The sequence below is a fragment of the Camelus ferus genome, chromosome 10, assembly GCF_009834535.1.
Source record: "Camelus ferus isolate YT-003-E chromosome 10, BCGSAC_Cfer_1.0, whole genome shotgun sequence".
Classification (NCBI taxonomy): Eukaryota; Metazoa; Chordata; class Mammalia; order Artiodactyla; family Camelidae; genus Camelus; species Camelus ferus.
This window is the reverse complement of record NC_045705.1, coordinates 50,524,667-50,539,435: the sequence shown is the minus strand read 5'-3', so window position 1 is coordinate 50,539,435 and position 14,769 is coordinate 50,524,667. Positions and strand designations below refer to the sequence as shown.

The following is a 14,769-nucleotide window of genomic DNA, read 5'->3' as shown; positions in this document are numbered from 1 at the left end:
TTGAATGTTTTATGCTGGTCCAGCTGAATGATGGGTGAAAGGTAAGGAGGAAGGACGGGTCATTGGTTTCAGGATGGCAGTGAACATGGCAGGTGTGCTCATCCAGATGGAGAGCCATTTGTGATGCTAAGAGACCAGCCTTGTCCCCCCAAACTCAGGTCATTGTGTCTTTAGGCTGCAAGGCTCTGCCCACGGGGCCACTCCGAGGACAGCACCATGGCAGGCTCTGGCCCAATTCCACTTGTCTTTAAGGGGAAGGATTTGGAGTCTCACTCAGCTAATCTTGACAGTGTCAAAGAAACCTGGTCCTCAACCTCCCTTGGGTGGGACGCTTCTCATTGCCAGGCTGGATGTGGCTGGGCTTCTGAAGCTGACATGAAAACTCAGCTGTGAACTTGCACCTCCAGAGGCACACTTCTGAGGCCCTGGGCCTCTGAGCCCGGCTGCTGCCTGGAGCTGCCTTCTGAGCTGCCCAGGGTGGTGGCCAATGGCCTGTACTCTTACCCAGGTGAGATATTCTTTCCTTTCCCTGAGAGAAAGGGTGTTAGGGACTGAAGTCAAGAGCTGGGTTGGGCAAGTGACTCATTCCTTTATTCATTCATTGATTCAAGTGTTTGTTGAATGCATGCCGTGCCCTAGGCATGTCCTAGGTCCTAGGGATGCAACAGTGAACCACACAAAGTCCCCGCCCCTCCCTGCATCTTGGATTGTAGGTATCTCAGTGTCGTTGTACTAGACTTGATTTGTTTTGTTTAGTGGTGCATGCACATATTTGTTTGTTTGTACATGTACACATTTGTTTACTCAACTAATATTTACTCAGCATCTACTGTATGTTGGGAATATAGCAGGGAATGAAACAGACTAAAGTCCTCACTCTCATGGGGCTTATAATTTGGTTTTGATTTTTTTTTTTTTGAGGTATAATCTGTTTACAATGTTGTGTCAATTTCTGGTGTATAGAGCAGTGCTTCAGCCTTACATAAATATACATATATTCATTTTCATATTCTTTTTCACCATAAGCTACTACAAGATAACTGAATATATTTCCCTGTGCTATACAGTATAAACTTGTTTATCTATTTTGTGTATACCCATCAGTATCTGCAAATCTTGAACTCCCCGTTTATCCCTTCCCACCCCACTCCCTGCTAGCAACCAGAAGTCTGTATTCTATGTCTGTGAATCTGTTTCTGTTTTATATATAAGTTCATATATAAGTTTTTATATATAAGTTTGTCTTTTTTTTTTTTAGATTCCACTTATGAGTGATATCATATGGTATTTTTTGGTTTTGATTTTTTGATTTGAAGTTGGGTTAAAGCAACATTTTCTAAAGTGTGGCAGTGGAATTCTAGCTCCCAGAGGTGCTTTGTGAAGAAAGGGTTCAACAGTCACAAAGTTTGAGAAATGTTTTACGCCAGGCCTTGGAGATCTGTAAGATTCATTAGCATGTTTGAGTCTGAAGAGTCCTGCAGTAAAGAAGCTTAAGTAACTTCGTTCAAGTGGGCTTTCCCATACCTCTTGGAAGTGAGTTTTTTGATTGGGGGAGTTTGTTTTGCATATTATAGTGTATGTAAGTGTTTGATAGAATATTATTTAATCCAGAAACACTGGATGACAGACTTTAAAAATGTAAATAATAGAATTAAATATTAAATAGAATTAAGTATTGATTAGATGACAGACTGATAACTTTCTAAAATTAAAACCTCTGATGGAAAAATTACATAGGAAAAACATGACACAGATCTGACTTCTATATATTTTTAAAACTTAATGTACAAAAGTGAAAATATTCGATAGGCAATCAGACTGAGGAAAAAAATCTGAATTTGATGTGATAGCAAAGATGTTCCTTGCTATGGCATTAGAAAGTTCCTGCAGGATTATATGCTGCCTTCTGTAAGCCAGAAGTGAATGTAGAAAGGAAATGTGATTCTCAAACAAGCCAAGCAATGTTCCTATGTAACTTGGATGGGCAAAAAGATACAGGAGGGCAGAGAAACAGGAGTTAGTGGGGATCCCATTGAGGGCTCAATTCTGACTCAGAGAACAGGGAAAATATAAGAAAGAAAGGAAGTTCTTGCAAAGTAGGTGTTACCAGGCACCTTGAACATGTAGGTGATCAGATAATATTTATTTGACTAAAGACCCAATGATAATAGAAAATGAAAAAGGCAATGTATAGACAGTTCACACTCAAGCAAATTTTAAAAGAAAACACTAAAAAAGCAAGCATTTCCTTAAATGTTCTAACTTGGCTTTCAGGGGAATGTAAATTAATTGTGCTGTACCCACTGAATAAGTAAATATTGAAGTAGATTGTGAGAAAAAACATGAACCGAATCCCTAGTATCGAGTGAAAAGTTAAAAGGGGCCATCTTTTCTGCAAAGCAATATGGCAACAATTATTAAGATCCATAAATGGGCTCTGACCTCTTGGCCCAGTAATACCGCCCCAGGAACTGATCCTACAGAAATAATAATCCAGCCAAAGAAATAAAATCCCTGCAACCTGAATATTGAGTGGAGTAAGTGGGTCAAACGGAGAGGATACGGGTGGGCTGTTCTGCTTTATTTCTGTGACTCATTCACTTTCAGAGCTTTTTCTTTAATTCCTTAAATAAGTTTAAAAAAAAAAAAAAAAGAAGTGACTGCCGCTATTCCTGCCCCAGGGCCAGAGTTTCCTTGGGGCCAAGCACCTGTGTGGTACCTCGTTATCTCATCACTTCCTCATGGTAACCTTGAGATCAGTGCTGATATTAAAGCTCACTGATGCTCGAGATGACTTGGAGCCTCAACTTCATCTGTCAAGGAACAGTCACCTGGCCCAGGCCAGGACTCAGGTGCTGCTCTCCGGAGAGCCTTGGCACAGGGCAAGGCCCTGGACTTGGCTGAAGACCCAGTTTCAATCCCAGCGCTTTGTATGGACGTGGAGGCAATGGTCAACCCCTTCTGTGAGTGACGGCTAACAATGCCTCTGACAGAAGGCTTTGTGAAGGCAGAGTCAGCGAGCACGCCCAGTATGGCACTCAGACCAGCAAGCGCTCTTGCTGAGTTCCAAGTGGCACTTTCCTGGTTTTGCACAGCAGGAAATGCCCCAAGGGAGGCATTCTGGGTCAGCGGTGGCTTAGTGCCTGATGGGACATCTTCTGGTTGGCAAGTCAACAGGCCTCAATTCACACAAGGTGGCAACATCTATTTTTCTCTAGTTATCCAGTCCCCCAGCTCTCTTGAAGGTAACCGCTTGCCTCCCTTTGGACACCCCGGCTTCAGCTCGAGCCACCTGCTAGTGGGACTTTAGTTTTGGTGTCGTGAGTGTCTGAGCCTCAGCAGAGGGGCCGTCTCTAGCTCTGTGTCCACGGCCTGCTCGCCATCCCCACTTAGCTGTCTGCTGAGCGTCTCCAGCTTAAAATCCACCACCGACTCCCGATCCTCCCAAGACAGACTCCACCCTCAGCCCTCGCAGTCTCTGGAAACGGCAGTTCCGCCCTTCTTGCTGCTCCGCTCAAGGGCTTGGAGCCATTCTCAGCTCTGCTCTTCTTGGCCCTACATCTAATCCATCCGTGAGTTCTAGGTACAGCCAGAATCTGTGCACGTCTACCACCCCCATGCCGCCGCCCTGGCCCCAGCTCCCGCCGTCTCTTCCTGCGTTATTGAGGTCGCCTGTTTATATTTTACTGCGCTCAACCTATTTCCAACACGACAGCTGGAGTAGTCCTGTTAGAACTGAAGTCTGATCTCTCCTCTGCTCAAAACTCCCCCAGCTCACTCCAAGTAAAAGCCAAAGGCATACAGAGGACTCAGGTGGCTCTCTGGTCCTGTGTGGCTCTGACCTGCTCCCCTACTTTCCCTCTCACACGCTGTGGCCTCTGCCTTAGAGCCTTCACGCTGGCGGTCCCTTCTGCCAGGAACACCCTTCCCCAGTATCCGTGTGGTTGGCCCTGCTTTTATTCAAGTCCTTGTTTCCACGTCTCCCTCCTGGTGAGGTCTGCCTTCAATACTGCAGCCTGTACCCCCAGCTCTCCTGATCCCCCCAACCCTACCAGACAGTCTTTCCATAGCATTTATCATCTCCTAACTATCTTACGGAAGTCGCTTATTACCTATGTGTATTGTTATGTTTTCCTTCTTGTTAGGACGTAAACTCCTCAAGGGCAGGGGTCTTTGTTTCTTCTGAACACTCATATAACTCCAATGTATAGAGCAGTGCTTGGCACCCTGGGGACCCTTAATAAATATTTGTAGAATAAATAAAGGTTCTGCCTTCTGGTCTGGACCTCAGACTAGGGAACCTGCAGCTGCCTTGGGAAGAGCTTGCCGGCGTCGATTCACAGATCAGGAGGGAGAACCTGTAAGAGAAGTAAGACACTGTGTGTTGCTACCTCTGCAGAGCCTTTTGATTGTTTGGGAGAAAGGAATTTTGATTTTGCTACCATTTTGCCTCCTAGGGGTAGATTCTGCACACAGCCTCTCCTGGCAGCATGTGGGAGCACGTGTGTCCAAAGCCAGAGGCCCAGGGCTGCCTGGACACAGTACCTGTCTGTGCAGGGGAAGGAGGATGAAAGAAAAGTCAAGGTCCAGGGACTAAGGCCCCCAACCTGGCACCGTTAGCTAAACAAAAGGAGAGAAGCCAGCTTCCTTGCTGCTTTGGGGCCCACTACGCCGTCGGAAGGACACCTCATGGCCCCAGCCCTCCAGTCCTGATGGAGTGGAGGGCTCATGCCAGGATGTGGGCCCATCTGTGGCTGGGTACACCGCACTATGCTGAGTACCCTGGATATTTGCCTGTTTGCTCTCAGATATGCTCCTTGCCTTTCCCCTGCTCTGCTCTGTATTAGAGAGGTGTAACCCCTGCAAACTCCACTTCCCAAGCTCCTTTGTGACTGGTTTCCTGTTACGATTGATCACTGGGACACACTAGTGGGAGAGTAGAGGGTGGGATCAAGGGAGAAGCTAGGGTATTCCTCCTGTCTCTCTGCAGCCCAGGCAGTGCTGCGTCTTCTGTGTGGTCCCCACCCCTACCGCATGGCCCTGGACTCTGGACTCAGCACCAGCTTCTTCCTGTGTCCCCCTAGCAGTGGCTTCCTGCTCTTCTCTGGGTTGTCTCACAATCCCTGTTCGGCTTTTCAGCCCATCCAATACCATCATTATTAGTTTACTATATGAACTTTCCTCTGTTGAACTCCCCAGCTTGGGTTCTATTTTCCTGACTGGATCCTGATAAACTTAGTTCCGTTGCCTTTTTAAAACTTTTTTCTTCAGAGAGAACAGTGGGCAAGAGAGCAGAGGGAGCTTTTCTAAATCTAGAGCCAAAAGTGTCTCTGGCAGGTAGGAGCTGTGTGACCTCAGACAAAAGAGAGAATGCCTCTGAGCTTCAAGTTCCTAATCTGTAAAATGGGTTTTATAACAGGACACAGGAGAACGTATTGCTTTGTTGTCTTCTTAGGTTCTGGCGGAGAGTCTGCAGATTTGGGGAGAAAACGGGAGCAAGTTCACCAGCAGAACCGAGGCAAGGGTCCTCACCTTGACACTGCATCAGGGGCCTGGCTGGGAGGGACCTCAGGACTTGGCTGCTGGGGGTGGTGTGTGAGGACGGAGTTTCCCCAGACACTGCCTGGCTCACCTCTGGAGTCTCATCTTTCACCAGGGAGCAGGTATCTGGCCAGAGCAATGGGTTGAGACTGAGATGCTCAGCTCTGAGCAGACCTCCCTCCCTCCAGGAGGGCTGGGGCAGCTGCCCTGGGAGGGGCTGGATTGTCCTCACCCCCTACTCCCACGCACCTCCTCCCTTGGCAGCCACCGGCCCAACTGTGGTCCTGAATTCTCCCTCTGAGCACAGATAACTTCAGGCAAAGTCTAGGAGAGCAGCTGGGCCTGGGGGAGACAGCACAGGTGAGCACACCGCAGTCCTTTACCTGGGGTTGGTCACAGACGTGGTGTTCTGTGTCCAGCCGCGGCTGGTCCAGCTCACTCTCGGGATGGCCCTGGCTCAGCTACTCTCCGACTCCACGGTCTCCCATGCGTGCACTGAAGGTGATCATACCATCCTTTCAGGTCATGGGGATGTCAGAGAAGATGAGCACAAGCTGCTCGACAGGTGTGTGGGCACTGAGTGATGAGCTAGTGCTTCTTTAGTTAGTGCCTTTAGATTACTTCTGTTACTGGTACCAGTACCACTAGAACTACCACTGCTCACCTGTGCGTGTGGCCAGGAGTCCTCAGGAGAATGAAAAGAAGTGTCTGGAAGTAGAAGCTTCAGTGGAGAAATTTTCCTCTGGGGGCAGCACTGAACCTGAGACCCAGCTGTACCCTTGGGGCAACAGGAGGGGGACTTCTTGCCTGGGCCTGGTGGGGATGAAAGGAAGCACCTGCTTTTTTCCCACGAAGTCTCCACTTCCAGGTGCCCACCACCCCCAACCCCTCCACTGAGGATCCTCAGTCAGCCATGTGTCCACCCCTCCAGAAGCCCAGGGAGCCAGCCCGAGCCCTTAGCCTGTTCCATCCCTCAGCACTGCTGGCAAAGCCAAAACCGTCCAGGAGGGGGAAGGAGGAAAGCAGACCTGGGGTGTTCCTTGCAGGTTTGGGCTGGTCCCTAAGGTACGGGGGCCCTGGGTCTGGCACAGCTCACCTCCTCTGCCTGCAGCCGCGCCCCTGCCAGGCGCTCTCGACCCCCTCTCCCACTTCACCACTGCCACACATGCTTAGTCACTGGGTCTCTGGCTATCACAGCGGCCTCCTAAGTGATCTCTCTCTCTTCTCCTTATAGGTCCTCCCATCCACCTCCCACTCTGCAACCAGAGTGACCTTTCAGGAGGTGGATGATGATGCCAGCCCCCACTTCCAGTCCTTCCCTGGGTGCTCCTGGAGTGAAATCCACCCTTCACCTTGCCATTCAAGGCCCTTCTTGGTTTGATGTCAGTGCAATCATTTCCCACTGGTTTCCTTCCGGTACCCTCCTGCCCTCCAGCTGCGTGGACTTATTTTCCATTCCCATGCAGATTGCCCACTCTGCTCTGGCTCCCAGAGGTCCCACCCGCTGGAGCACCGCCTCTCCCATAAATAAAGACCCAGAGTCTTTAGTGCATGGAAGTCAGATCTCCCTCCCCTTCCACCCCACCTTGGCCTCACTCCTTGTGGTCTACCTAATAAAGCAGATACTTGTGAGCAGACCTTCTTTCCCCTGTGGGACAGAGACCCTTGAAGGCAGACCACGGATGATCTATCCACAAATCCCCAGCACAGGCCTGTTGGAGGAGGGCTCACAGCTTCTGTTGACTATACAAGTGTCTGTGCACACAGCTCTGAGGCGCGCACGCCTGCACCCAGATACAAACCAGGCATAGAGCCAGATCTCTGCTACAGTAATTCTGTGTAACAAGCCTCCCAAATCTTAGTAGCTTGTAGCATTATTTTTCTTGCTCAGGGGTCTGTGGATTGTCTGGGTGGCTCTGGTTCAGGCCACAGATGTAAGGGTGTCCTGGGCTCCCATGGGATTGGCCAGGCCATAGGTTGACTCCCGATCTGTTCCTTATGCCCACAATCAGGAACCTAGACCAAAGGGACAGAGGCCATCTGGGATGAGTTCTCAGGGCCAGTGAGCAGGAGAGCCAGTGGATTAGCCAAGCAGCAAGGTCATTGAAAGCCACTGCTTACGTCACACACACTAATTTCCACTAGTCAAAGCAAATCTCACAGCCAAGACTCGGGTCAGCTGGGCAGGGAAGCACCCCACCTACTCCAGTGGGAAGGACTGCAGGGCCACAGGGAAAAAACCCAACTCTGTTACTGGGAAGAGTGAAGAACTGAGGAATATCCCAGTCTGAACTCCCAGAATAAGGCCACGTGCGTTGATGTCCATCTGTGGTCTGTTCTGCTCAGAGACTGATCCCCATCCTTTGATGTCTTAACCTCTCTGTGCACCTGTTTTCTTAGCAGCAAAATGGGGCTAATACTACTTTTCTTAAAAGGTGTGAAATTTAATAGACTTATTACATGTTAAACATTTAATCCTTGATAAAAGTACTCGGTAAAAGTAAGCTGCTGCTATTATTATTGCTACATAGTCAAGCATCCAGTTATAACACCTGCTTCCCCAAAGCCCCCCTCTCCATCCGTAGCCACACACAGGCACTGACAAGCAAGCGTGCACGTGCACCGGGGGTGCAGACCGGCAGCTCCCTGGCTGCATCTGCCTGTAGGCGTGTTTTGTTGTCCTGTTCAATATTTTAAAATGTGAGGCATTGCACATAAAAATCAAAATTTCTTGAGTTGTCTTCACAGATGGTAAATAGGAGGTCAATTACATCTCCCGGAAAGAATGTGTGGGGTGAAAAAATGGAGGGCCCAGATGGAAGCATGAAGAACCCAGCACTTAAGGGCCGCCGGGAAGACCAGACGGCTGAGATAGAGCAGCCGGCTAGGCAGGGAGAGAAAGCGTCCCCGGGGGCGGGGAGGGGTTGGGGGACAAAGGCTGCCGGGAGACCCCAGAGCCGATGAATTGGATTTAGCAACAAGAAGGCCTCTGGAGACTTTGCTGGGGGCAGTTGGGTAGTGGAGGCGTGGCGGGGATTATGAGATTGAGGAGTGAGTGATGGGAGGTGGACAAGTGGAGTCCGTGAGTGTAGCAAACTTCCAAGAAGACTGGCTGGGAAGGATGCGGGTGGGGTGGGAACTGGTATTAAAAATAGTTTTCTTAAACTGGGAGAGGCTTCAGTGTGTGTGAATACTGATGGAAAAGATCCAGTAGACAAATAAATTAATGACACAGGGAAGAGGAGATAATGACCCTTGCGGTGGGGGCAGGGGGTGGGGTAGGGGAGGCCAAGTTCCGGTGAGGTGTCAACCTTAGGAAGGAGAAAGGACATCTGTCCTCCTGTGACCAGAGGAGGGTGTCGCCCAGCTAGTCAGCGGCCAAGAGGGAACTGGGGCTCAGGCTGCCTGTCTTGCTCATTTATTTATTCGTTGATTTATTCAACAGGCATTTAGTGAACATCTACTCTTCACCCAATACAATTCTAGCAAGAAACGAAGTAGGCAGAAATCACTGCTTATCTTCTAGTCGTGGGAGAGAGACACTAAACAAAATAAATGGGGAAATTGTGTCATTTGTTAGAAGGTGGGGTATGCTATGAATAAAAATAAAGAGGAACGGAGAGCACTGAGGGTGCAGATTGCATTTTGAGGAGGATGATGGGTTGCCTCCTTGATAAGGTGACATTTGGCTTGAAGGCGGGGAGGGAGTGAGCCCTGCTCTCTGGAGATAGCGTCTCTGAGCCAGGGGCTGAGACAAGGACATGCTGAGGGCCTGGGGACAGCAAGGTGGCCACATGGTTGGAGCAGAGAGCTGCGGCAGCACAGGGAGGCAAGGTCACAGGGGTTCTGGAGGATTGTGAAAGCATGATCTGACTTACATTTTAGCAGTCACTTGGCAGCTGTGTTGAGAATAGACTGAGGGGTGGGGTGTGTCGAGAGGGAAAGCAGGGAGTCCAGTAAAGGTCATTTCTACAATCTGGACAAGAGATGATGGTGGCTGGGGCCAGGGTGGCAGCAGAGGAGGTGGTGACAGGTGCCTGGATTCCTGACATACTTTGAAGGTAGAGCCAAGAGGATTTGCCGATAGCTTGAGTGAAGAGTGGAAGAACGAAAGAAGTCAAGGATGCCACTACAGTGTTGAGTTGAGCAAACGAAAGGCCAAGTTGCCATTTATCAAGATGGGAGGACTGTGGGGAAGGCAGGCTTGGGGAGAGGTGGAGATGGTACCTTCCATCTGGGCATAAGTTTGGTGTGTCTACTGGACATCCACATGGAGATGCCAAGTAAGCAGTGGTGTGTGTGCATCTAGATGCAGAGAAACCGCCAGACTGGGGAGAGAAATGTCTGCAGGCATTGTTGTCTAGAGTTATTTAAAGCCATGTGACCAGATGAAACCATCAAGGACATGAGTATAGAAGAGAAGAGGTTCAAAGACTGAGTCCTGGGACTTTCCAGCACTAAGAGACCAGGATGGGAAAGGGGGAACCCGTGAAAGAAACAAAGGGAGAAGGAGATGGCCAGTGGGGAGGAGGGGGCCAGCCTGTGCTGTTCTGAAAGCTGAGGGAAGAGCTATTTCTAGAAGAAGAGCGTGATCGGCTGGGTCAGAGGCTGCTGGTTGTCAAGTAAATTGAGAACCAAGAATTTACCACTGGGTTTAGCAACTTGATGGACATTGTGATTTTGACAACAGAGTGAAGAGGTGGGTGGACCTTCTGAGCATCACAGACCCTCCTTTGCCATTGAACAGGACGATGTGTGCGTTGGTGCCCTGCACACAAGACGTGGGCTCTCAATGCAGGGGTATCTGGCGGGCTAAGTGGTGGGGCTCCCACAATGGCATCGAGGATGAGGTCCATCTTGGAGCGTTCACCCAGGCCTCTGGAGGAGGAGAGGCAGGCACCCTGTGAGGCTGTTCATTCCCACCGTCTCCCTAGGCCCTTTTCTCTCCACAGATGAGCCGACTTCCCCCAAGAAGCCCAAGAGTGTCCCGGAGCCTGAGCCTGGGGATGTGGCAGGTGGAGCCGCCTCTCCCCTGCCCTCAGAGTGGACCTCAGTGAGGATCAGCCCCAGGGAGGACATGGTTGGGCAGGACGTGCTGGCTGTGCGTGTCCTGGTCACCAGTGACGACAGCAGGTAGGCTGCTGCTGCTGTAGGAGTGGGGCCAGAAGGGTGGGGCAAGGCTGACGGCATTTGGGGGCCAGTCTTCTCTCCACTCACTTACAATGTGACCTCTCTGTGCCTCCATGCCCTCATCTGTAAAATGGGACCATCCCAAGGGAGCTATAAGGATCAAAGAATTAATACGTCAAGGGTATAGAACAACTCAAACCAGTTGAGGCAACAAAGGCAAACACTCTGGTTCACCTGACTGGCAAGTCCACGGGTGGTCCTCACTTCGGCAAGGTTGGAGCCAGAGACTTGAACAGCTGCTCTCCCTTGCTGCCCCGCTGCATGTCAGATTTACAGCCGTCCACAGAGGGGCCCATGTGTGGGACTCTCAGCTGCTGAGGGTCTCAGCCTACATCCATAAATTCATGTCCACATAGCAAGGTAAGGTAGGCCTCCAACTGGTTCATTGCAAGCCCACCCTTAGGGCCAGTCGGTGAACAGGACTTGTGTTCTTGTGACTGGCAGGCTTGGGCAGTTTGCCAGCTAGACAGACGGTCCACCGAAGCTCACAGATGGACCAGGAGCAGTGCCCTAACAGAAAGAAGCATGCTGGAGACACACACACACACACACACACAGAATATATATATATATTCGTGAACGTGGCACCAAGCTACAGGTTTTGTGCTTTCCCACCCCAGGACTGTGCTTGTCCTGTCCCCACTGCCCAGGACATCTGCTTCCACTTCCCTGCCACTTGAATTCCTGATGGTTGTTTCAGACCCAGGTTAAACATCCCCCCATCCTAGGAGTCTTTTCCTTGCCCTCTTCTGTTCCCAAGGGAGGCAAGCAGTATTTAAATGCCTAAAGTTTTAGACCCAGCATCATCATGACGAGCTCATTATTGCCCTAGAGAACTTAGGAGTCCTGCTCGGGGATGGGCGCAGTTGAGGACCAGCCTTCTGTGAGTACTTCACTGCACACTTGTGGGGCTGCTTTCACCTGCTCTGATCTGGGCTCGCCTGCATTCACGTGCCAGGGCTGCCGTGAGAACCACAGTCTGGGCTGCGAAAACAGCGGAGATGGATTTTCTCATAGTTGTGGAAGTTCCAGGCCCAAGGTGTCAGCAAGGTTGGCTCCTTCTGGGGGCTGTGAGGGGAGGGTCTGTTCCAAACCCCATTCCTTGGCTTGTCGATGGCCATCTTCACGTGCACGTGGCATTTCCCTTCTATGTGTGCCTGAGTCTAAATTTCCTTAGGAAAGTTGTAAGGACACCAGTCATACTGGATGAGGGCCCACCCCAATGACCTCATTTTGACTTAATTACCTCTTTAAAGACCTTGTCTCTACAGAGAAAGACAAAGATCATAAGAAGTCGCTTACATGTGGAGTCTTAAAAGAAAAGACACAGACTGTATGTACAAATCAGAGATAGACTCACGGACATAGAAAACAAACTGGTTACGGCGGGTGGGGGATTGGGGGTGGGGAGGGATAGATTAGGAATTTGGGATTAACAGATGCACATGACTATATAAAATAAACAAGGACCTACTGTATAGCACAGGGGGCTATATTCAGTTTCTTGTGATGAGCTGTAATGGAAAAGTATCTGAAAAAAAAGTATGTATATGTATAACTGAATCACTTTGTTGTACACCTGAAACTAACATTGTAAATAGACCACACTTCAGTAAAAAATAAGAATAAAAAAAAAAACCTAAAAAAAAATCACTGTCTCTAAAAGCAGTCACATTCTGAGGTGCTAGGGGTTCAGACTTCATGTGAATTTGAGGGGACGCAGTTCAGCCTATAACAGCCCAGGCAGGGTGCCAGGTGTGGAGGCAGCTAACCCAGGGCCCTTGCCCCAGCAGCGATGGGCAGGGCACAGTGTGAGGTCGGGTGACTACAGGCCTCCCTGCTCACCTGCTCTCTCCTTCCTCCTTCCAGCTCCGATGCAGAGTTGGATCCTGGTGGCAGTGAGTTCTCCAGTGTGGAGTCCTGTGATGAGAGACCCCAGCAGCTGGAACCCCCACACCTGCCCAAGCCCCTCACCCAGCACAGCTCCCTGAAGGAGGCCCTGACCAGAACAAGCTCTCTGCAGGGCCCCAGGGAGCCCGAAGCTGTGCATGGTGAGCAGAGAGCCTGCCTGGGTGAGAGATGGGGGGGGGGGGTAGTGGGATAGAGGTGCTCAGAGACCCTCAGGGCCAGTTTTTCCTCCTGAAGGACCAGGTCACAGTAGGTCTGGCCCTCAGGCTCAGAGGCAGTGGAGTTGAGAACTTTGGGGGCTGGAGTGTAAGTGGGGATGAGGGACCTGGACCCAGGCCCAGCCTCCCTCTGCATGAGAAGCTTTGGAATCTCAAGTGGGAAGGTGGCAGAGGGGCCTGGCTGGCTGTTGTGTGTCACAGGCAGCGATAAGGGGGCCCCCAGACCCTCTTGCCTGGAGCAGTCTCCTCTGTGACTACCTCCTGAGGGGCCCCTCTGGCATTCCATAGCCCAGGAGGGAAGGGGGGTGGACTCAGTGGCTGTTGGACCACATGCAGGCCTGGACAGCAGTTTCCCTGGGGCCACCAGGGGGCAGCACAGGTGCTTGGGGCTTGTGTACTATAGTAACTGTTCTTTCACTGAAGGCCTGTGTTGGCCAGGACTTTCAACGTACATGGCCCCGTTTCATCCTCACATGACCCCGGGAGGTAAGTAGCATGAAGCCCATTTTACAGGGGTGCACATGGGCAGAGTGTTTTCCCAAGGGCTCACAGCTTAGTAAGTGGTGTGGCCCAGTGCTGGGAGCTCCACACACCAGGAAGTCGTTGTCTTTGGTATCCCAGCTTGTTTTTAATAAAAGCGGCCTTGAATAGAGTGTTTTGATTTAGTCAAGAGCAACTAGTGACCTCCGGGTTAGAAGAAACAGGCTGCATAAATTCACCCCTGTCAGGACCAATGGCCTTAGCTGCCCCATGAGAGCCAGAGCTCCACTTGTCCTGTGCTTCCCTCTGGTGGCCAACAGCAGAACTTCCGCCTGAATCTGGAGATGTTCTCACAATTGATGGTTTCACAAGAAGACAAGGGCTGGGGCCAGAATCCTGGAAACTCTGGATTTACCTCCCACATGAGCTGTTTTTAAAACAGATAAATTGTCATCAAAACACATTTGCTACGTAGCATCTGTGGTTCCGTCTAGAGAACATTAGCACACACCGTGGACAGAGTCTGAGCACTTGTTTGGGTACTACTGGGCCCATGCAGGCCTGTCCGTCTCCCTGGGCTCCAGTCCCCTCATTTACAGATAGGAAGCCCACCTGCCTTTCATCCCTTCCATGCATTTCTCCTCTCTCCTCAATTGCCAGTGGATTTTAGGCAACTTACAAGAAAGACATGACACACATTCTTATTGAAGTGGGCTGGAAAGAGAAAAATGCCATATGTTATCATTTACATGTGGAATCTAAAATAATAATAATAATATAATAATAATAATAATAATAATAATAATAATAATAATAATAATAATAATAATAAAACAAAAAATTTAAAAAACAAACAAAAAAAGAAAGACATGACACAAAATTGTGTGTCTATCTGTAGGAATGATAAAACCAATGTTAGGAGATAGAGACCTCAGAGACCATGATCCTAAACAGCTGCTCTAATGGAATCATAAATTTCATTCTGAGTTTTTTGGCGGCCAGAATTCAAATGGAAATAGACAATTATTCCTCATTGTTCACATGGAAAAGATATATTGGTGTGCAGGAGGTCTCAGAGTAGGTTCCACTTTTCCTAATTCTTCACCCTATGGAACTTTTCCAGCTCAGGTCAACTCGATGCTGTTGAGAGAGATATTCCATCATATCTTGAACAATGGCTCTGCAGAAAATGCAGCCATAGTTTCCCCAAGGCTGTTTCAGGCGCATCCTTTGCTGGCAGGTGAGGGGACCACAGCAAAACCTGACTCAGCTAGAGCACTTCTCCCAGGAGGACGGGGTTGGGTGTGGAGATCAAGGCAGTGTGGCCAAAGCATTTTGTTTGACAGTCCAGTTTAATTCCAGAATGAGACACAAAGTAGGCAGAGAAGTGAATAGAGCTCACGACTCTCAAGCCATCTTCTGTGTATTTTGT

General features: G+C 49.7%; 1 protein-coding gene across 1 annotated transcript in view; it reads left to right on the top strand.

The window, feature by feature from the left end:
• Positions 1-14,769, top strand: part of LOC102507940 (F-actin-monooxygenase MICAL2) — a 213,580-nt gene that overhangs the window by 135,894 nt on the left and 62,917 nt on the right. The window contains 3 exon segments of the mRNA XM_032488994.1: positions 10,494-10,674; positions 12,601-12,782; positions 13,281-13,343. Of these exon segments, the coding sequence (XP_032344885.1) occupies positions 10,494-10,674; positions 12,601-12,782; positions 13,281-13,343 (426 nt within the window).